Raw genomic sequence first — 23,668 nt, forward strand, 5'->3', positions numbered from 1 at the left:
CAAGTCCACATCAAAGACACTAACATTTCCAATCTGATCCAATAATCTCTATATGTAAAATATCAGCTTGTTTGTAACAGGCTAAAGTTGCATGATGTTTATTTGCATTGTCCCTATCGAATAAACTATACAGACAAAATGAAATATTGTCTTTAGATGTGATTGGGTGACAGACTTTAGTCTTTTGAAGGTTTTTTCAAACTCTTCTAAAGGTCCTCTAGTGTATTGCAGGCATTGGCTGTAGGTGTTGTCCTATATTGGTTTTTCAATGCCGATCACTATACTGATTATTAGTAGTTAATGAGACTGATAACTGATATTTGGAGCCAATATGCATTAACAATAAAAAAAAGAAAATCTTTCTGTCAAAAATTAAAATTTGTAATACAACAAATTCCATCACAAAACTTTGTTCAAATGCCTTTAGCAAATGTTTAATCAAAACTGAAACTTTCAACATGTTATACAGTTCCCAGCAACTTTTTTTATAAAGTCAAGTGAAAATTAAAATAAAAAATCAATAAATAAAACCAGCTCCCTGCGGTTTTACAAAGTAAAAGTTCCTCCCATGCTGACACTTTGTTTGTACTTTGTTTTGCACTTTAGAATAAGCAGTTGATCAGTGGAGCTGCCGCTGCTCCCCAGAGACCGCTTTCAGCACCACGGACAGCGCCGCGCATCAATACAGCAGCCCCCGTCAAATCAGCACCAGAATAAAGAGGACAGCTCCTCAAACTTTAAGGTGGACTTTTCTGTTTTGAATCTATCTCCGAGCTCAGCGGGTTGACTCGAGCGCAGCACTGTCTTTGAGCCACATGATCATCGTCTGATTGGTCTGCCGCTACATTTCCAGACTGCTCTCTTTTTCCCCACTGATCCAGCAGCGTGCTCCGCCCCCGCCTCCCCTCTCAGCCCAGACGTCAGCTGCTGTGGAGAGCGGGCTACACTGATTTAAATACGGACAGAGAGGGAAGGTGTCTGTGTGAGAGACAGGAGCGTCTCTGGAAAGAGTGAGAGTGTGCCACACGGTGGAGCAAAGACTAACCAAAAGTTTTTGTTTTTTCTTAAATTTCGCACACACCCCTCCCCCTGAACTGCACAAAGTTTTGATACCAACAAACAAACTTTTTTCTGTCCCACATTTCTACTTTTTCCACTTGACATTTCTTACAGCAACAAGTGTCGCTGGATATCAGCAGCTTGTCTTTACATTATTTTTTTTTACACACACTCACACACACGGGAACAAAAAAAAAAATGCCAACGACATATTAGCTGCCGCGCAGTGCGCCGCGGCCACCCAGTGTGCCACCGCCGTGACATCGGACTGCAATGATCGTGTCCAACGTGAGCCTGAGCGGCTGCGCAGGGGTCAACAGCGCTCTGTGTGCCGCAGCCGGGGAAGGGCAGCTGGGGGGAGGCTCATACCGGACCACCCTCACGCCGACAGGGAACCTCATCGTTGCCGTGTGCCTGGGCTTCATCGGCACTTTCGGACTTATGAACAACCTGATGGTGCTCGTGCTCTTCTGCCGCTACAAGATGCTGCGGTCGCCCATCAACCTGCTTCTGATTAACATTTCTATCAGCGACCTGCTGGTGTGCGTACTGGGGACTCCGTTCAGCTTCGCCGCCAGCACGCAGGGAAGGTGGCTCATAGGAGAAGGCGGATGCGTTTGGTACGGCTTCGCCAACTCGCTCTTTGGTGAGTAGAAATGCGGAATCTGAGATCTGAGAGAAAGATGGACGTTTTGTTTGAGTGTTTTTGTTAGATGGCCGTATTATTTTATTCAGATGCGGTTGTGAGCGATGTTACGCTGTATGTATGGATACTCAGCACTGCGCTTGTTGGAGTACATGATGTAAAGCTTCATTTCTGGGGACGAAATTTCGGATTTTAAAAAGATGTACTTTATCATACACGCTACGATGTGCACGGTGCGTATTTGTGGTCATATCAAACTTTTAGAGAAATGCATGAAAATCGGCGTCGCTCATATGAATTTAACAATGAAACAAATGATCATCGATTATGCACCAAGTATGAAAATATCGCATGTATTATTCGGTAAATAGATCAGGTGTTTTATGCTTTATCATTCTATTCTTTATCTCATCTTTCTTAAATTTGGGTGTGATCATCCTGCATTCTGACCTAACAGAGATCGTTAAGCTCTCTGTAAAGGTGTGGATCACCTTATTATCGAATATTTGCACACAAAAAAATATATGCACGTGCACCTTCAGTGAAGTTGCAGATCAACCCCCCCCCCAAAAAAAAATGCAGATGTGCAAGTAATGACTTGTAAAATTCATTCTTGCGTGGCCCTTCACAGCGCCGGCACCGGTCATTATCTCCGGCTGGTGCTGCATGACAGACTGTTGAATCACTTCCAGCCACTTCCACAAGCTGCACGTGCACGCATTTTCATGGCATATGATCGCTGGGGGTATTTATGAAAGCATATGTTTAGTGCTCCCTTACAGACGCTTAGTCATTTGTTCAAATGTCATTAGGAACTCTGAAAACCTGCCACACAGGACTGTCGGCGGCGGATGTGGCTGTTGTACATGAATGTGCAGCCTGCTATTAAATGGCCGCTAAATGCTTGTTACCGTGTAGTTGAGTGGCTGTGCCTGAGGCAAAGGGGGCCTCATCACTGTTCATTAAGCTGCCCGTGCAGGTCTGAGTGTGGTGGGTGTGTAGGGACAGTGCATGAGCAGGCTCTGGCAGATGCATCAGCAGCATTTGTAGCTGAATAAAATCACCCGGGGGAAATGTGTAATGAGGAAAGTCTACCTTTGCTCAGGAGTGCTGATATCGATGCAAATGGGGCACAATGATGCAACTGAGAAATGAGACACTCACTCACTCAGCTGGAGCAGAGCGTGGCTGGGACCCTGAGACAAAAAAAAAAAAGTTGCAAATAAGACGTTTTTCTTTAAGACAGTAGTCACCTCCGTATCTATTGATGTTTAACATTTATGTAACTGGGATAAAACTGATACGAAATCTTTAAACCAGAGATAGCCTACTCAACCCCCCCCCCCCAGAAATCCTACAAATGTCCTATGTTAATGAAATATCCTAAAATCCCTGAAATGTCCTAAAATTTCAGAAATGACCTAAAGTCTGACAAACGTCGTATGTCATAGAAATGTCCTAAAATCCAAGAAATGTCCTAAAAAAAACTGGAAATGTCCTACAATTCTAAAAAAAATATCCTAAAATCCCAGAAACATAACATATGTTTCTGTCCCCTGGACTTTTGGCATCTTGCTAAAGTGGCCCCCATGCAAAGACACTTGAGTGTCCCTGCTTAAACAACAAAAAATGTTCCTCTATCATCAGGAGTTGTTGGTCTGGTGCCTGATTTAAAGTTCTTTAATGAACAGGCTTTCTTGCTATAGGTTCCACTAATTGCTTTAAAAGCTTCCCAAGGCATCCTAACAACCTTTGAAGGCCAGGCAGCCTGAGAATTTGGGTTCTGAAAACACTAATTTCTCAGTTCTTTGACATTAACACAGTGTTTTAACATTTGCAATGTCGGATTTTATACGAGATCCAATCAAAGTGAATTTTTAAAACAATATCTGGCAGAGCTGAAACTTACTACTGTCATTATTTTTGGTTTCAGTTAGATTAATGAGCCCTCAGAGTTTTCCTTGCTCTTACTGAAAAGCATACTAAACTGATTAGATGTCAAAAACTCCTACCTGTATCATCTCGTATCTATCAACATCCGTGCATCAGAAGTGGCATAATTTCTAGAAATTATCAAATTATAACTGGCATGTTTTTATAATCCATCATCCCACTTTGTTTAAGAAATACAGCTCACATAAATGAATGTAGCTGCTGGTATTCATGGTCACCGTCTTTTAAAAATGAATTCCTACAGTTCATTGATCAATGGAATAAAACATGCCAAATTTGTGAGTGCTTTTAACTGGATTAAATAAAATACCATTTGATGAAATATTTAGAACTTTTCAGAAACAGAGACCTCCACCACCCTTTTCAGTGGCACACTGCCTGCACAAGGCACGCCGGACGTCAGCAGTCAGCAGCCGTAGCTTTAGCCTGATGGCATTTCTGTAAAAGGCTTATAAATCTTACACAAAAGGTCCCCTCTCACTCACTTCAGTGCATCTAATCGTCTTATGTTTAAAGCTTAAAGCGGGGCATCTATTGGTAGCCACGTACCCACAATCTAACCAACAAGCAAGTCAAAAGTCATACCTATAAAGGTTTCAAACATCCATCCATCAACTGCTGAGTCACCTTAAACTTTACAAACTGGGAAAAATATGACATAAAAAACAAGCATCTGAGACAAAAGATAGAAGCCAAGTTTGTATTTGTTGCTTGCCCGCACCCCTGTGACTCTGACCAGGTGGACTGAGCATTTGTGCATTGACAGCAAAGCATGAATGGATTGCGAGACAATGGGCCCCTGTGCAAAGACATGTGACCTGTCCTCATCCTCCAATAAAGGGGCAACACACCCAGTCTGAAAAAGACACACTCTTTGTGCCAAATTGTATCTCTTTGTGTTAGTTTTGCATTTCTTTGAGGTCGTTTTGCATCTCTTTATGGTAGTTTTCTGTCCTTTGTAGAAGTTTTGTGTCTCATTATTTGCACTGCTGTGCAATTGTCTTCTCATTGCACTTGCCATGTCATTGGAAGTTTTGCTTCTAATTGTTTGCATCACAGTTTCGCATTTCTCAATGGTAGTTTTTAATTCTTGCATGTCTGTGGTAGTTTTGCAACTCTTCGCGGTGGTTTTGCATTTCTTTGTGTTAGTCTCCTTTTGTATCTCTTTGTGGTAGTTTTGTGTCTGTTGGTGGTAGTTTTGCCACTTGCATGTACAGTATGTTGTAGTTGTGCATTTGTTGGTTGTGGTTTTACATCTTTATGGCAGTTATGTAACTCTGATGGTTTGCGTCTCTTTGTGTTATTCTCTTTGTGGTAGATTTTGGCATCTCTTTGTGTTATTTTTGCAACTCTTTTTCTTGAGAATTCTTTTCTGTTACCTGGATGGCATCTTTTCATGTCTTAGTGTAGTTTTTTCTGTTGGTAGTTTAGCATCTCTTTGTTTCCCTTTGTAGTAGTTTGACATTTCTTTGCATCTCTTTGTGGTAGTTTTGTGTTTGTTGGTGGTAGTTTTTTGTCTGTTTGTGGAAGTTTTGTGTAATTTTTCCATTGCATCTCTTGGTTTTGGTCACTTTTGAACTCTGTAATTGTTTTGTGCGTCTTTCGACGATATTTTGCAGGTGAAGTCCGGGGGACCTCCTGAGCCCTTGGGCCGCTGTGCTTGTGCTTGTGCTTGTTAGTCCAGTTAAGAAAGCCGTGCAGCGGAGACAAAAAGTAAAGACTCAGATATTACACTCAGTGAGTCAGATTTATGCAGCGTACAAGTCGCTCCCTGGTGTTTCTCTCCAGGCGGCCCTGTTGCTCTCCTTGATCTACTGCTACAATTTTCACACAGTATGTTCAACTTAACTAAATTGAATTTTCCTTTGCTTAAGAGCCTCTTGAATCTGTCAAACTTTTAAATTGAAAACAGACTCACAAGCACAACTTCCACTTCCTCTGGGATAAGCTGGCAATTTCCAAAAACAAGATTACTTCATTTTATTCATATTGCAGAGAATAAAGCAAGTCTCCGACGTTCCCCAGTATCTGGATGTGCTCTGATTGTATCCGCTGCCTCGCTAACCCTTACGTTACATCGAGAGCATCATGTGAGGATGTGTAACACTGACATCCACAAGGACCCAATTTATTAAAATCTGTCTGACAGGACTTTGGATTCTACAGGCTAAAACAGAGAAGGAGGAGAGACGGAGAGTGTGTGAAAGAGAGCGATGGCTCGAAGACATCATTAGAACCTCCATTTGTTATGGATGAGTAATTCCTCAATGGCCTCATAAAAACAGAGCGAAAGAAAAAGTGAGGGAGGGTCAGAGAAAGGAAAAGTGAAATTGATTGTTTAGATGAATAACGCTGGGTGCAGCTATGACAGAGTGACTGTGTCTGTCTTCACCAAATCTCTATAAAGCTTTCCCGAATGATCGATGTTGCTTCAAATTAGAGGGCATCACTGTCAATGACAAAAGACTTTGTTAGGTTGGCGTTGGGACATTGTATTTCTGCTCCCTTTTGACATTGATTTCTACTTTGTGCTCTCCTGCTTTTAACGTCTGAGATTTTTGAATGAGTGAACAACTGAAGATCCACTGCTTTGACTTTATGCCAAGAGCACAAACTGAAGACAATCTGTGGAGACACACGTGTGTGTGTGTGTGTGTGTGTGTGTGTGTGTGTGTGTGTACAAATACAACTCTACACTCCTGTACTTTTTCCTTTGCCATCAGCCTGCTGGCATCCATTTAGCCGCTTCACCTCGTCTACCCGCCTCTTTGCATTTCCCTCTCTATCTCACTGAACTTTTGTCTTCCATTATACTCCGGATGAACAGGAGAGGGTCTTAACTCCGACTTTATTCGACACCCGGTCTGCGTGTTCTTGCATACTGTTGGCTGCCTCCTCTTGCCTCAAGTGGACTCTGCACACTGTCAGTGGATTAACCTTGCACTGCTGGGCTCACTGGCTGCATACTGAAGTTAGATTGCCCCCCTCCCTGCATGCACACACTCACATATGCAAATTGGGGCACAGACATGGACGTACAGAGGAGAGGAAATGCATAAGCATGTGCGTCACGCAGGCTCAGGCAACACCTGGCCTGAGTGATGTTAATTTGTAGTGACAGTAAGGAGAGGTCTCAACGGGGAGAAAGAAAGCAGAACAATAGCGTTGGCTATAAAGGTCAGAGTGAGCGAGTCAGCTAATGAGCTCGCGTAATAAATAGTGTACGAAAGCGGAGGCAAAAACATGTATTGTGGGTGATGATGTCTGGTTGAGTCGTGTGAAAAATCATCTTTGTAAGCAGGAAAAGAGTTGCCAAAGTAATATTCTTAAAGGGATAGTTCACTTGATTTTAAAGTGGGGTTGTATGGACTACTTATCCAGAGTCACTCAGAAGTTTGACATGCACACTTAAGTGGAGCTGTGGTTAAAGCTCGATTAGGCAATTTAATTGGACTACTGTCCTTGCCGCAGTACAGGAGCACCGGGGGAGAATCCATTTATCGATGGAAGCATTTCCGATCCGATCTGAAACAGGTTGCATGTCGAATGGTGAAAACATGGATACGTTTTTGGCACCGTACATACATACTCTACTTCGTCTTGTTTTGTTTTCTTCCCCACTTCTTCTTCTTTTGTTTTACCAAGCTTTCATCTACAAATACAGATTTTTTTTTACTTTTGGGTCAAAGCCCGACGCAGACACTATGGAGAATAATCAGTAGGCCTAGGCCAGATCAAGTTCTGTTAAGGCGTATACATTAAAGAATTAATAAACCACCATGTGCATTATCCCGAGCTGTGTTCAAAACCTTTCACTCATTCACTTACTGACTATTCTCTCTGTAGTGTGTATTAAATAGTGAACTATATAGGGAATAACCTAACGAGATTTCAGACACTACTTTGGAATTTTCCTCCTCCAGAAATACACAACCGCATTCATAGACTTACATTTGTTGTGCATTGTGGATATTTTATAGCACACTATATGGTGGACGAAATTAACCACATTACTAAATATTGGCAAACACAATATACAGTATTTCCATGACAGGGAAAAGGTCCAGTTTAAGTTGGACTAAAAAAATAATAATTAAATTTCATCTATCATCATTTCAAGGTGCTGAGTCTGTTTGGAGAAACAAACTGGAATACCGACATGAATCCTAAACAATGCACTGTCAGCAACAAACATATTTTAGCCACCTAACATTGCTGAACATACAAACTGCTGGTCTACCACTACCTCGAACAGTTGTTTTGCCTGCGTTATTGTGTAAATTTGGCATCTAAGGGTTAGCTCAGATTCACCAAAGTCACACAATAAAAGGCACAAACTAAAAGTACAGTTTTAGTCAGTGAAATGTGGTGGTTTTGACGTGAGCATAGATGGGGAAGCCACTAACAGCTTTCCTGTTAAAATGGGCTGTCGGAGGGAGAGGTAAAGTGGTGAAAAATCTCTTTATGTAACGTACACTTAAACTGATATTAAAGTGATTAGAAGGTGGGATTTTTTTACGTGGCTAAAACACATTTTAAAAATATAAAATGTCAAATCAAAATAATCAAAAAGGGAAATAAAATTGCCATAAACAGACACACCATTACCACAAAGACACAAATTTACCTTTAGGAAGCACGAAAATACCACATACAGATATATAATTACCACAGAGACAGATAATTACCTTTAAGAGACACAAAATTACCACAAATAGACTCAAAATTACCTCAAAGAGAAACACAATTACCATAAATAGGCACAAAATAATCTAAAAGGGAAATGAAATTGCCATAAACAGATACACCATTACCACAAATAGACACACAATCACCCCAAAGAGTCACATTATTGCCATACAGAGATAAAATTACCTCAAAGAGAAACAAATTTAACATAAAGAGACACAAAATTACCATGTGACGTCTTCTGTAGGTAACACAGTACTGACTATGTATAGGTAGCCCATACAACCCCACATCAAAAAATCCAAACTATCTCTTTAATGTCGGCCAGACGTTTGCAATCCGATCTCTCATTTTAGCTCGCCGGTGCTTTCCCTGCACACCTGTGATGACTGAGGGAAAAGACTGTGGGATTTATGGAGAAAACACAGCTTTATTTGATCCTGTGTTTTTCATTCAAACTGTCTTTTGGTGGATCTACTGTATCAGACAAGTGAAAGCAGATGCTTTCTAACAGAGAAGACAGAAACAGTGAGGCAACACCACAGAGGCAGCAAAACAAGGAAGTTCCTCTTTCCCCCCCAGATATTATCAGGTCATAAGATGTTTCATTTTGGAATATTAGATTCAGCTGTTGCGTTTGATCCTGCCAGAAGACATTTGACGTTGCCTCCAAAGTTGAGCTGGTGTCTGTCACAATGACTAAATAAATAATAATAAAGACTTCCTTGTCGTACACCGTGTAACCAGAAACAGGGCTTTTCTCATCAAGACGGACGACATGTGATGGGATCAGCTGACATAATCAAGTTTTCGTATCAAACATCATAATCAGCGAAAAGTCTTTTGTGGGGTAGAAGGTTGCTGTCAATTGGTGCAGCAACATGATGATTGCCAGTTTTAAATTTTGATGATTCTGCATGTGTGTCACGAAGGAGAGCTGCTAATTAGCTTTTGCAGTTTTGAGAAAGTGTGATCTGATTTCACTTCATTTACACAAGATGTAATCAGTCTGTCATTTCAACGATGTGCTACACGCAAATCCCCAACCTGGGTTTTGGGATGGAGAATTTACTCAGAAATCAAGGTATTACTGTTGTGGCACTTTTGTTTTTTCTGTCAGTTATTTTCTATATCAGATATAATAATTCATTTGTATAGCACCTTTTATACGTAAAATGCAGCTCAGAATGCTTCACATGTGAGAGTGCTAAAATTTAAAACCTAACAATATACAGAAATATATATTGATAAATATACATAAATACATACATAAATAAATCATATAAGAAAATTAAATAGAGATAGAAAGTGTTGCAGCATTGAAAATTTTTATTGTGGCAGCCCGCCACAAATATATGAATCTGTGGGAAACCCTGGAACATCGTCTGAAGTATTGACCGATGCTAAAGGCGCGTTTCCACTTCGTGGCACAGGCTCTGCTCTGCTCTGCTCTGCTCTGCTCTGCTCTGCTCTACTCTGCTCTACTCTGCTCTACTCGCCTTTGGTATCAGGTACTTTTCTGGAGGTCGTTTTCCATTAAAAGATAGTACCGCCTTGATGTAGCTGGTAGTCATAGCAACGCCGCACGAAACTGCCGTAATGTCATCTTCAACGCGACACATACATACGCACAGACTCGCACTCGCTGGATACACTCGTCAGCCAGCGAGGTGAGTAATGTTTGAACCTTCTCGAGCAACCGAGGCGTGATCTTTCTGGTTGTTATTTTGGGAAAGAAAAAGAAAAAGATACAAAACTGCGGCCGCTACAATAGCTTGGCTGTTTAGAAATGGCGGGCATGGGTTTGTGCTGTTCACGGTATTCCGTGCGTGCCGTGCAGTGATGACACAATGACGCAGTGACGACTCTCTCGGACCAAAGTGGTCTGCAGTGTTTCCACGTCACCTTTAAGTAGCTCACAGTACCCGGTCGGCTTTTTTCGAACCCCAGGCGAGCAGGTACCAAAAAAGGTGGTACCAGGTACTTTTTCCTGATGGAAAACCAAAAAAGGTGAGTAGAGTAGAGTAGAGTAGAGTAGAGCCAGTACCATGTTGTGAAAACGTGCCTTTAGTGTCCGGTTATATGATTTTAAAGGATACATTCCCAGCAAATCAGAGTGTTTTCTGTGGCCATTGTATAAACTATAGAAATTCATAACTAATCTGGTAATCAAAATAACTTCCATCCGTCTTTATTTCCTCCTGTAAAACATGCTGAGAGGCCGCCTCTGTCAGGCTGTGGTCTAAGGGAACAAGTGTTGCTATTGCACCAGTGATTACGTGTCTATAAACACTATCAGAAACATTTTAGCTTGATATCAGCCAGCTCACCTGTTGTAAGGAGACAGTTCTCCTCCTGTTTCATTTGAAAGTGAACAGAGTGCAGACGGAGAATAACAGGGAAAATGACAGGCCGGATGAGATGGGGCAGCATGAGCGAGGCTGAAAGCATCTTTTGTCAAAATATCTGGGTAATGTGTTTTGAGATTGGTTGCTATGAGTCAGTCAGTCGAGATCAAACAGAAACACAAGTGGGTTGTTGTAAAACTGTGTTGACTTTGCAATATTGCAGAGCTAATAAAAGCGTAGAGCTGAGCAGTCTGTGCAGGGAAAGCAACACGAGCGCAATATCTGGGGGCAACAGACAAACACGACACGCTGTGCCTCTGCAGTCAGGGGTATATGCAGAGCGGTCAGTGGATTTGCATACAGACACAAAAAATACGTTCTGCAGAACCATCATCCTCAATCACAGAGCTAAATTTGTTTCTGTCTTGTTTTACCAGCTATAGCTCTTTTCGCCCTCATTGCTTTTTCCCTTCACTCATTCATCGTGCTGAGGAGCAGTGGTGTTGGCACCTCAGTGAAAGGCCTGGCCCGCCTTCGTACAGCAGCGTCCAGTTCGCTTCATTGCCACTGAAAATCAATAGGCATGAAGGACGGCCTCGCGGATTCACAAAGGCTTCAAAACAAACAGCAAACTGGATAAAAGAGGCTGAGAGGTCAGCTTTTAACACTGAGCTCCGGCGCTGCTGTGATGCCAAAATACTGAGAAAGAAAGGCAGAGAGCTTTTGATACGAAAGCTTCTCCAAATCTTCTGTTTTGTTTTTCTACCGCATTGCTTCTGTCGAGCAGGGACACTACAGGTAGTACTGCAGTTTCTGATTTACAGCAGCTGCATCTGCTGCACGTCCTGCCGTGTGAACCCAAATGTTTGATGATTCTAAAACTACATTTGCTGTAGTTTTATAACACTGCGTGTTTCACTCAGGCAATTATTTTTTAACATCATAACCCATCCTCTCTTTGAAGCTGCAAACCATAAAGCTCCTTAAGCTGCACTCCTGACTTCGTAAAGAGCTGTGAAGTTTCAGATCACAGTGACCGTGCATGTTTTCCTCACTCGAGGAGATAAACACTGGGACAGGAAATGCATTTTGTTCCTATTTGATGGCCGCATTAAATGTGAAGTACAGTAGTCTGGGTAAAGAGAGAAAGAGCACACCTGCAAACAGTTAGCTTGTGTATTGTTTTAAACTCCATCTGTTAAAGGGACAGCTCAACCCAAATTCAAAAATACATATTTTCACTCTTACTTGAGGTGCTATTTATTAGTCTAAACTGTTCTGGTGTATACTGCTGAGTGTTTGAGATATTGTCCATAGAGATGTCTGCTTTCACTCCAATACAATACAACTTGATGGCACTCGGCTCGTGGTGCTCAAAGCACAAAAAAAAAAAAAAAACATCTGAAAAATTTACAGACAATATCTTTTTCCAGAAATCATGACTTCGTTAGTCAAGATAATCCACGGACCTTGTTGTTAGCAGTTTCATATAGGAACTATTTACTTTCACCCGTCTATCATATTACCCTGCAGAGGGAAGTGTGCATCTACTCATGGACAAGAGGCTCATGCTCCAGACAATGTGAGATGTAAAGATTAATGGCATCCGCCTCAGCTGAGCTGTAACAAAAGCTACATTAGTGGGTGAGCTAGATATATATTATATATGTATGTTTCTTTCTGCGTGGTAATACTGTCGACAGGGATAGTTTGTTAAGAAGAAACAAAATCATCACAAAGACACACAAAAATACCACAAAGAGATAGATGAGTACCTCAACAAGACACAATATTACCACAAAAGAAACACTATTACTTAAGAAAGGCACAAAATTACAACAAAGAGACACACAATTTTGACAAAGAGACACACAATTACCACAAAGAGACACAAAATTACCTCAAAGTAACTCAATATTACCTCAAAGAGTCAGAAAATTACTACAGACACAAAATTATGTCAAAGACTCAAAATTACCTACAAAATTGCATAAAAGAGACACAATTACCACAGGCACACAAATCAGTCTAGACTGGTTAACAGCACTACAGGCAAGAGGGAAAGTAGGAGTTCTTAATTTGGGGGTGAACTGTTCCTTTAACTCTTAAAAAAGGTTTCTGGATGCTCTAAGACTGAACCTATCCAGCATGTTTTTGTGTGTCCACCCTGCAGGCATCGTCTCTCTGATCTCCCTGGCTGTCCTCTCCTATGAGCGCTACAGCACCATGGTGGCTCCCACTGAGGCCGACTCCTCCAACTACCGGAAGATCTCCCTGGGCATCATCGTGTCCTGGGTCTACTCGCTCATCTGGACCGTGCCGCCACTCTTTGGCTGGAGCCAGTACGGCCCCGAGGGTCCCGGGACCACCTGCTCTGTCAACTGGACGGCCAAGACGGCGAATAGCGTTTCTTACATCATCTGCCTGTTTGTCTTCTGCCTCATGGTGCCCTTCCTGGTGATCGTGTTCTGCTATGGGAAGCTGCTGTGCGCCATCAGACAGGTGAGGCAATAAGGGGACGGGGGAGGCTTCCACTAAACCTGCACAAATGAGGGTTGGGTGTTTCTGCAACATTGACTGCTGTGCTAAAGGTCAGCCGAGGCGGGATTTACAACACTAAAACTACATCTTTCACATCCCATAAACCAGGATACTTAAGGAGAAAGACTGATAACAGCTCACATGCACTCTGACAAGACAAGCAGCTGAATCCAGAGCATTTAAAATTCAAACACATTCCCTTTTTTCATTTACAGCCTCTTTTACCCATAATTTCCCTTTGTTGCCAGAAACTCAGCACGTCACATCAGAGGTTAATGGTAAATAATAGCTGCATCCAAAGCACATTACAATTTGCTTCTCATTCACATATGCACATCCACCCGGGGTGACTCAGTGCAACATAAAGCAGTAAAAACGGTGTAATTGTTTATAGTAATGACTGCATATAAAGCTTTGGTTTGTAGAAATTTAGAAAGGCGACAAAAACATGAAAAACAAAACAATTTTAAGACACCCTCTCTATCCTCTCTGCCCTAAGCCACTCCCACCACATGACCACAGAAATATGCACACAGTTCACACAGTAACTAAAGTGTTTTCCATACACTGATTTATTTAATCTTATTTTACTGAAGAGTTGTACACAGCATGTTTGTGTGGGCCTTCCTTGCCTTGCTCTCTGTATCAGACTACAAATGAGACAAATATTACTTAGCTAGTGCACCTGAGGTACCACTGCCTCCCTCCCACCACTGCGGACTGCTTTGCTGAGAAAAAAGTGGACAGCGGCTTATAAGACAGATCTTTGGTCCGCATCTGTGGAGTCTTGAATTCATCAAACACAAACCTCTCCGCCCAGTGTGTCACAGCAAACTGGTAGCCTTTGCCAGCACTGGGTCTAACTTGTGTAATGGCAGCAACAGAAAGTTTTCTGAACTCTCAAGGCTCACAAGGGCTGTCTGGTTCCCTCGAGATGAGGTTTGAGCTGGAGTCAGGTTGCTGGCAGAGCTACTGCCTGCTCTCCTCCTGATGAGGTGGTCTGTAGTAACAGGGAGTGTGGCTGAGGACACACTGTGATTCGAAGCACTAGCTAATGTCACAGGGTTTCCCACAAATTCTTTTATTTTTGCCAGGCCACCACCATCAAAACATCTGCTACCACAAATAGATTTTCTATTTGTAGAGCTTGACTATTTATCAGAAGTGCTGTTGGAATACATATACTACAATGTTATGTACTGCACGACACTGTCGGAACACAGTGAGTAATCTGGGCACAGTGAAGTGCATTCAAAGTGAAACGTAATTGTTAATTGCACAATAAAAATTTGCATTCACCACCTCTGTAGCAGCTGCTCCTCTTATCCATCAATCTAATCTGATCAGCTCTGACCACATTGATGGCTCAATCATTCACCCCATAACTCAAACTCCACAAACTGCTGCTGAGGAAAAAAAGTGCTCATGAAGAGTTCCACTGGTGCTGTGGTCATGGACCAGCAAAAATGTCAAAATTTAGCAGATATTGACTTATTTGGTTTATTGGCGGACTCTTTTTGATAACTTTGTCTTCCTTTTTTTTGGATTGCTTTGCAGTGTAGCCAGGTGTTGCCAATGCTCGAACAGCAACTTTCACTACCAGATTCCCTTTGAATCAGGCTTTTATCAAAGGTACTTGTTTTGAGCATATATTTGTAGAACAGCCAATAGGAGCGTCCTCTCTCTGACGTGACCTATGATTGGCCAAAGTCTCCTAAGGCCAAAAAACTGAGCCATGAGGAGTTGTGAAAGTCCACTTGAATAAAAGTACACTGAAAGTTCATTATGGTATATTATGGTCTACCCCAGCTTTAAATGTTTCATTATCAGTGACTTATTGAGGTTAAAATGTGAAACACTGCACCTTTAATTTACAAACTAGTACACTTTTACTCAAAGAGATTCATTACTCTGCTCTGAAACATTTAATCCTCTTCAGCTCGTTTTTCATTCACTCTTACTGCTCATGAACCTCATTACCAGCTGAAGTGCACAAATAAACTAAACAACCTGTTTATTACCCATCCAGCACCGAGATATAGAAAGAAAAAGTAGGCCGTTAAACGGTGAACAAGGTGGAACATTTAGCAGCTAAAGAGGCATACATTTTCCTCAGTGGATGGAAGAGAACAAAACAGAGCCTAAAGAGAGTGAAATTTGGGCCAACACTGATCAGGTGGCCAAAATGAATACTAAAGTTGTTCTGTCTGCTAAATGTGTAAACTGTGTAACTGTTTGCGAACAGCTTCACCACATAAATATAAACATGACATATAAAATGTTGTAACTGGTCACATTTTCAAACACAACACAACAATAATGCTAAAATAAATAAAGCTGATGGGATGGCACCATTACTTTCATGCCAGCTGTTGCAGCAGATGCTGAGTATTTGACTGTGCCAGCTCAATGCATCTCAACTTAAGAACACAGACAGCAAGAGTGGAAATAAAACGAAATTCTATTAAAGCTTCTAGACACTAGATACAGCTCCAAATTCAACAAACCAAAATTAACCAATATTGATTCCTGTGATGTGAACATCACAATAGACGGTATTGTTTTTATGAAGACAGGTGTTTCAGTGTTTGTACAGTGAAGGATATGCTTTCTTAGTCATAAAACATTTTACAACAACCAGCAATCACAGTTATGTGCAAGTATGTATTATGATTAGATTCTAACTCAAGTCTCATGTACTATATTTTTTCATAGAGATCTGCCATAGTCAGTGAATTACAGCTCACAGATTCAATATAGTTGCACATTCTACAATTCTACAATTTCATTTAGCAGACGACACTTTCTTTTGTTGTTTAGTCACGAAATCTAAAAACACATACCCTGTTTTGCTCACACTGTTATTCAGCTGAATTCTAGCAGTGAAACATTTTTTAGTTCAAACTACTTTTCTCCCAAAGCCGCGAGCCAGTGAACCAAAACCTGCAGCTGCATTCAAATGGCTGTTTTACTGCAAAGCTAATTACGGTTATGAATCATAAACTGTGGTTTTATTGCACTGAAATTACCATCGGTGCTGTCACTGTAAGTCCATAAAGTCGTTCTCTGGGTCTTTGTCAGCGGAGCGACATTTGATGGGTCACACCATACACACCATTTGGTTCACACGTTTATCTACATGACTGGATTGATGTGTTAAATACTGGGTTGAGCCGGAGTGTGTATCAAGCTTCTCAAAGTAGGACATCAGTCTAAACTGGTTAAAAGTTGTCAGAATAAAACATTCTTGGCTCTGTTTTTAGGCTCAAAGCTGTATCAATTCTATAACTCACTTCTAACTGATTAATATTTACAAAAGCTCCAGAGGTGCCCGAAACTGTCACCTGGACATTCAGGCAGAGACACGCTCATACACGAGGAAAGACGTTCACTGACCCCCTTTACAACTGGCATTATAACATATCTTGAATCCAGATTGTATCTAGATTTGATCTTATCACATTTACACCTGGAAACACTACTGTGTATATTCAGTGGGCCCCATATTACGAAAATAAACCGCTAAACTAGAAAGTTATTTGGTGCCAGGCAAGCAACTCCACTGGAATAAAAAGGTGCCGTGTTGGGATCCAGTGTTAATATTATTCTACATCTATGGGCTGCTGCTTTAGAACAATTGTGTGTGATTACATATTTTTGAAAAAAGTTGTTATATGTGGATTGAAAAAGTTTTTCTTTCTAGGAAAATCCTGCATAGTTTAATTTAAAGGACACACATAAAAAGTGCTGTATTTTCTGCATTAATGATTTTCCCAATCTTTAACTATTTGAGACCCAAGCAAATCACCTGGATTTCTGTCAAAAACACGGGAAGAAGGAAAAGTGAAAGAGCACAGAACTAAGTAAGAAAGTACAAGAAAATTAGCTGAAACCTTGTAAAAAAAAAAAAAAAAAAAAAAAAAATAACCTGGAAAAAGTGCTTCAAAATGTATAATAATTCTGTAAAATAATTTAAATACATAATTATGATTTTTTTCCCAGCTGTTTTCTTCTTCCCCCTAGACATTTTCTCCTAGCTTTTTTTTTTTTTTTTTAAATCCCAAATCTACTAATTTCTTGCAATTTCTAGAACATTTCCTACCAAGTTGCTCATTGCTTTTTTCCTATGTTTTTGATAGAAATCATACCAACGTACTGCAGCACAAGACAATAAAAATGGTTCCAGGTTTCAGCAGGTTAATACATCAAACTGCAACTGTCTGAAATTTACAAAACATCACCGTAATGATGTCACACTCTTCTTGTCTTTGCTGTAATTAAGAGTAGCAAGCCTCATAAAGTACGGATCACTTTCACCGTGATTCCTCCGACTCTGACAGGCATAATAAATACAGGCCCAGATTCATTAAATATTCAGCAGTAGATGTCTGCTGTGGGGTGAGGAGCACAACAGATCATACACAGCATTTTTTTGTAGCTGTGAACTGTTGCACGAGGTAACCGATGTTTGCTTTTTCACACACTGTCCCACACTTACTGAGTGGAGGAATATGAGGGGAGACAGTGTGGAAGGCAGTGCACTGTCTCTCTCCAGGGAAGCCAAACACACACACACACACACGCACGCACACACACACACACATACACACGCACACACACACACACACACACAGAGTTTGCAAGAAGAGGTCCCAGAACAATTTTTTCAGCATTACAACTCACTCTGGCTCTGCGAGCTTCATGTCATCTCAGGTGAACATTGACTTACGCTTGTTTGTGTGTGTGTGTGTGTGTGTGTGTGTGTGTGTGTGTGTGTGTGTGTACTCAGTCTCCTCTGTCACACAGCTGTGAGCAAATAAAAATAGCAATCAATCTAAGAACAATTTTGTGATCCTCGGGTCCTTGAAGTCTTTTCTACCTTTGTTTATAATTTTGCGTCAGTCTTTTACTTCGTTCTTCCTTTGTCCGCTCGTACACTTCATTTGTCTGCCGTCTTTCCTCATCACCAAACACACGCTGTTCTTTGAATAGATTACGAGGGAGGCGAGGGACAATGCGGTTAGTTCTCTTCTTTGTCAGCCTTTACCGACCTCTCTTTCTCTTCCCCCCAAACTTTTTCTCTTCTAAATCTACTATACGGCTGCTTCAGCTTCATCGTCGCCTTCTCTAATTCTTTATCCGCTCTTTGTGCCAGATTACATGTGAATTCTTTATCTCTGTTGTTCTCCCTCTGACAATGCTTTGTGAAGTAAATGCTGTAGTTCTCCTGTCACATTGATTTGGACATGTAAAAATAGGAGGGAACTCATCTGCTTAAAGCTGACAGAGTTGAACTCTCCTCTTAAACAACGTGCTGCTCAGTGGAGCCGTCCACACAGAGAGGACTGAATCAGGTTTGATTTTGATCCAAATTGCTGTGAATTCACTAAACAACCAATCATCAGAAGTGAGGGACGACAAAAAGAACGCATAGGACATAGAGACATGTCCTATAAATAGTACTGCTGTATGTTTAGGCTATAGCACGATACAATATAAATATCTCAATTTTAAAATCTCCTCTAAACTACCGCGGACAACTAAGATACTTTACTAAAAGAACTATTGTATAAAGTTAAATAAAGTACTGTTATAATACAGTCAAATAAAGTACTGTAATAATAAAGTTCAATAAGATACTCTTATAATAAAGTTCTACAAAGTGCTGTTTTTTTATAAAGGTACATTAAGTACTGTTGTAATAAAGCTAAATACATTGCAGTTATAATAAAGTTCGATAGAGTAGATAGCAGAGTAGAGTACATTTATAATAAAGTAAAATAAGGTACCATTACAATAAAGTTAAATAAAGTAGTTACAATAGAGTTAATTAAAGTACTGTTATAATGAAGTTAAGTAAAGGACAGTCTTAACAAATTTAAATAATAAAGGCTTACTGTAATAATAATGCTAAATAACAAACTATTATATTAAAGTTAAATGCAGTACTGTTACAATAAAGCTAAATAAAGCACTGTTACAATAAAGTAATGTACTGTTACAATGAAGTTATTCAAAGCACTGTTATAATAAAGCTAAATAAAGTACTGTTGTAATAAGTTAAAAGTATTATTATAACGAAAAAAATCAAAGCAGAAACACTGGAGCTTTTTTCTAAGCACAGTGCTCATTTTGGGCCTGAAGTGTTGATGTTTTTGCTGTTAATTTGACACTTCTGGTCAACAGTTAGACTTTAAGTTAAACAGTTACAGCGGCACCATTAAATGTGAGAATTTATTCATTGTGAACAGAAAGCAAAAAACACGGCTCTCCAGTTCATACATTAGTAATATTTGCAAGTTACTCCGATTCTCCATGGTTGCAAAATGTGACTAAATGATTGCAGACTGGAGCCCTGCAGATACAAAAAGTCACTCTAAACACGGCTCGCCTGCTCACACACTGTGACCCAGCAGAGTGGAGAGTTTACAGCAGACAACACCCTCCTGCCCTAAGACCCTCACATCGACATCAGGATCCCTCCTTCAGGACGGAGAGACGTGCAACAGATGTAAATAACAATTAAATTACAGTAATGACATAAAGGAAAGATAAAGAGCGTTTGATGTTACATGCAAATATTGTAGGTGCTGATAAGAGTCCCCTGTATATAACCTCCTGTTTTGACTATTGTATTGGAGTCCTGTCTGAGGTACCCAATAAAGCCCTGGACAGGCTCCAGTACATCCAGTACTCAGCCCTGGCAGCACATCAACTCAATCCTCATCCACCTTCACTGGCTTCTGTTCAAGTTCTACATTCATCACAAAATACTCCTCCTCACCTATAAATCCCTCCACGGCCTCAGTACCTCTCAGACCTCAACCCCCGTTGCCTCTAAGGAGCATTCCTGCTCCCTTGTTTCGTAGTTTTCCCAGATCCTGGCTGCAATCTTGGCTGCGCCTGATTGTGGTGATAGCTGTGCTGGTGCTGTGACCCTGCCTTTGGTTGTGCTCGTGCTGTAGCTGCACTGATACTGTACCCCTGGCTCGCCCTGATCGTGGTTTTGGTTTTGCCATTGCTGTGGTCCCGTCTGAAGCTTCACCTGTGTTGTGGGTCTTTGTTGCACCGATTCCGTGATCGTCCTTGATGCAACCCTCTACTGCCATTATTATGACTATTACGGCTCCACTATCAATATACACACTCTTATCAGCACCCACAAACTTTTCATAGAGTGCATTTAGTAATATGACATGCGTCTGCTTCCATTATTGCTGTGCATCTCTCCCCCTCTCTTCCCCTCTCTCTTTCTCTTTCCTTTTTGTCATAATTGATATTCGATTGTCATTTACAACATCTATTGCATGTCTGTCCGTCCTGGAAGAGGGATCCCATCATCCTCTGCCGCTCTTCCTGAGGTTTCTTCCTTTTTTCTCTCCTGTTACAGGGCTTCCTTTTCAGGAGTTTTTGCTTAGGTGATGTGAGGGTCTAAGGGCAGACGGATGTCTTATGCTGTAAAGCCCTCTGAGGCAAACCGTGTTTTGTGATAATGGGCTTTATAAATAAATTGACTTGACTCCTCCCATACACCCCATCCCAGAAGCCGTGGTCCTCAGACACAGACCTGCTCTCCATTCCCCACCCCAGACAGACCCTTCAATGTCACAGCCCCCACCCTCTGGAGCACGCTCCCTCTGGATATCTGACACACCTCATCTCTGGACATGTTCAAACAACTCCTCAAACACCATCTGTTCACATCAGCCTATAACCTCACTCAACTCTGCCTCCCTGCCTCATCTTTGTACCTGTTTTACTTTGTTTGTTTGCATATTTGTGTTGCATTTTTATTCATTTGTGTTGAGCGTCCATGGGTTTCTTGAAAGGCGCTATATAAATCTAAGTTATTATTATTATTTTATACATCCCACAAGGAAAAATCCACACTACCTAAACTACAATTCATGTATCATCCACCCTTGTGGGATATTTAGTTTGGAATGGATGGAAATTATTCCTCTCATCTGTTTATTTCAGTGCTTTACCTCGCAATTATATAAAACTGTGCTCCCTGCTCACTTTGACTATGCATCCATCAAAAGCTTATTGGTGTGTTTTCAGTGAAAGAATGGACAGATAGGAAAGAAAAGAGAAGACAGGCAGACAGAGTACATCTCTGCTTGCTTGCGCATGCTTGTAAGTGTCTGTCAGTGTTGTCATGTCTTTTTCTTTCTCTGTGATTGAAACTGAGGTCTTTATCAGTGCAGAAGACAGGAGCTGTGAAAGAGGGGAGTTTATCCTTTCACAGGCACTTCAGTCAGGGAACATCTGAGAGCAGATGCACGCTTCAGAGCTCTTCTGTGGATTATTGCTTTCGCCTTTGGCCTTGTGTATAGAAACAAATGAACTCTGCGCCATTTTACCAGTCAGATGCTCAGCAGCCGTGATAGTTTACTGTGATATTAAATGATCACAGAAGTATGGACTCTGTGACACAAATTCATCTACATGCAAGATTATATAATGCTATTTGCCTCGCATGCACATAAAATTGCCAAACAAAAACAGTCTGTGCTGATATACAAAATGCCATAATAAGACTGTAACTATTAAAACAATTTGAGTTTTCACTGCAATAAAATCTGCTGATGAGTTTAGTAAAATATAATAATTAAAAGCATCAGTTTTACCATATCTAAAGCTTCATGCAGCTCATTCTAAACACAATGAAAATATTAAAGCTGAATACATCTTAAAAGGAATACTTCTACTGCAAAATGATCATTTACTGATCCAGTGTTGAACTCATGAAGAAAACGTTTGAACAAAGAATACAAAAAAACCCAGTAACAGAAAAACTTTTTCAAAACATTAGTTTAAGCACTCTCACAACCCTTTCAGTATGATTCACTTACAGCACCATCACATAATACATTACTGTGTACTGTCTTTTGCTCTTGCAGGCACCCAAGGGCACCCTGACCCTTCAGCATAATGTGTTACTCTCCTGACCTCAGAAACTCTCCTGAAACAGAAACTTATTTACTGAAGAACTGAAGTCCTGCACAGATTGAGTAACAGGATTAACCCTTTGAAACCATGGCAAGTTGGCTCGATTTCTTTCAAGATGCCAATGAGCAATGAAATGAAAAATGAAAAAAACATACAAAGCAAACCCGACATGTCATTAAAAATGTCGTTATTCTGTGACAAAATAACAAAATATGTTTTTTCCTCTGTTTTTTCCTTTTTTCTTATACATTTTTCTGTAGCTTCTTTTAAAAATATTTTTTTTAATCAACTAATTTCTTGCATTTTGTGAAAAACATCGCACCAGTTTGCTTATAGCGTTCAAAGGTTTAAATACTTGTGAAAGGCATCTTTAAAAAAAAAATGATGTCCCGCTAGGTTTCAAAGGGTTAAACCAACATTTCATTTAGTACCAAAACTGCTAACTGAAGGTGTGTAATCCCATTTTTGGTTTAATATAAGAAGAACATGCGGGTATTTAAACATGTAAGGCTCAGCTTCGATTTCATTCATAGATAAATATTCTTTTCTTCTGCACTAAACAGCAACATGCACTAAACTGGACTTACTGACAGTGACTGTTGAGATGGCATTTTCATCCCCAACAGCCACAAACACAATCAAAATTTGCTACATGCTATCTGCTTAATTAACAATGCATTAATTAAACAACAGCTGTGTTATCTCTGGCTGCCAGTTCAGGATATGTAAAACTGGCTAAACATAAAATACTGTGCATCCAGCACTCTGCTCAGCTATTTACAAAAAAGCAGTTCCACACTGCCGGGCGTGGTGAGTGTTGGTATTTTGCTATAAGGGAGAGCGCGTTGTGGTGTAGGTGGTGATGGCCTGGGCTGGGATTAGGAGGAATAAATTACACCTCCTCTGTTTCCTTCTCTTTAAAAAGAGAGCGCTGAGCACCGGGGTGAGGTCACAGCTGGTTCACCGGGGTCACAGCAGAATGTACCGTTTTGTTCGGTGCAAGTTTCGAGACTTCAGTTGCTGGCAGCAAGCCCAATTGAACACCATAAACATTACAATCAGTTGAATGCATTATGCTTGCTTGTTTCACTGTGATATAATGCTGGAATATAAATTTGTAAATGCGGATGTTTTATGCATTTAACAGTGATTATAAATGCCTTCACCAAAGCTGCTGTTCTGCATAATTAAGTGTAAAGAGACATCTCCACATACTGTACTATCACTCATTCCCCAGAGGCTTAATGATCGCTGTGCGAGCACATCTCTCCATATTAAGTGACCGTCCCTGAGAGGTAAGCACAACACACTGTGTAAGAGGGTTTAGTGGTTTTAGAGAAGCCTACTCAAATTCAGCATCACTATTTTACGTTACGTGAATTACACAAAAAATGGGTGAAACTCACACCAAGGGTCGCTGAACAGTTATAATTAACAATGTTATTATTACACCAAAAATCAGGGTTACCACACTTTA

The 23,668-nt window shown here is 40.7% G+C and overlaps 1 protein-coding gene across 1 annotated transcript in view; it reads left to right on the forward strand.

Annotated features, from left to right (window-relative positions):
• The first annotated feature begins 667 nt into the window (after positions 1-667).
• Positions 668-23,668, forward strand: part of LOC121951191 (vertebrate ancient opsin-like) — an 80,208-nt gene continuing 57,207 nt past the window's right edge. The window contains exons 1-2 of the mRNA XM_042497428.2: positions 668-1,705; positions 12,869-13,197. Coding sequence (XP_042353362.1) covers positions 1,333-1,705; positions 12,869-13,197 — 702 coding nt within the window. The 5' untranslated portion in view covers positions 668-1,332. The remainder of the gene's footprint in view (positions 1,706-12,868; positions 13,198-23,668) is intronic.

This window comes from Plectropomus leopardus, chromosome 12 (assembly GCF_026936395.1).
Source record: "Plectropomus leopardus strain MGB_pleo_1.0 chromosome 12, ASM2693639v1, whole genome shotgun sequence".
NCBI lineage: Eukaryota > Metazoa > Chordata > Actinopteri > Perciformes > Serranidae > Plectropomus > Plectropomus leopardus.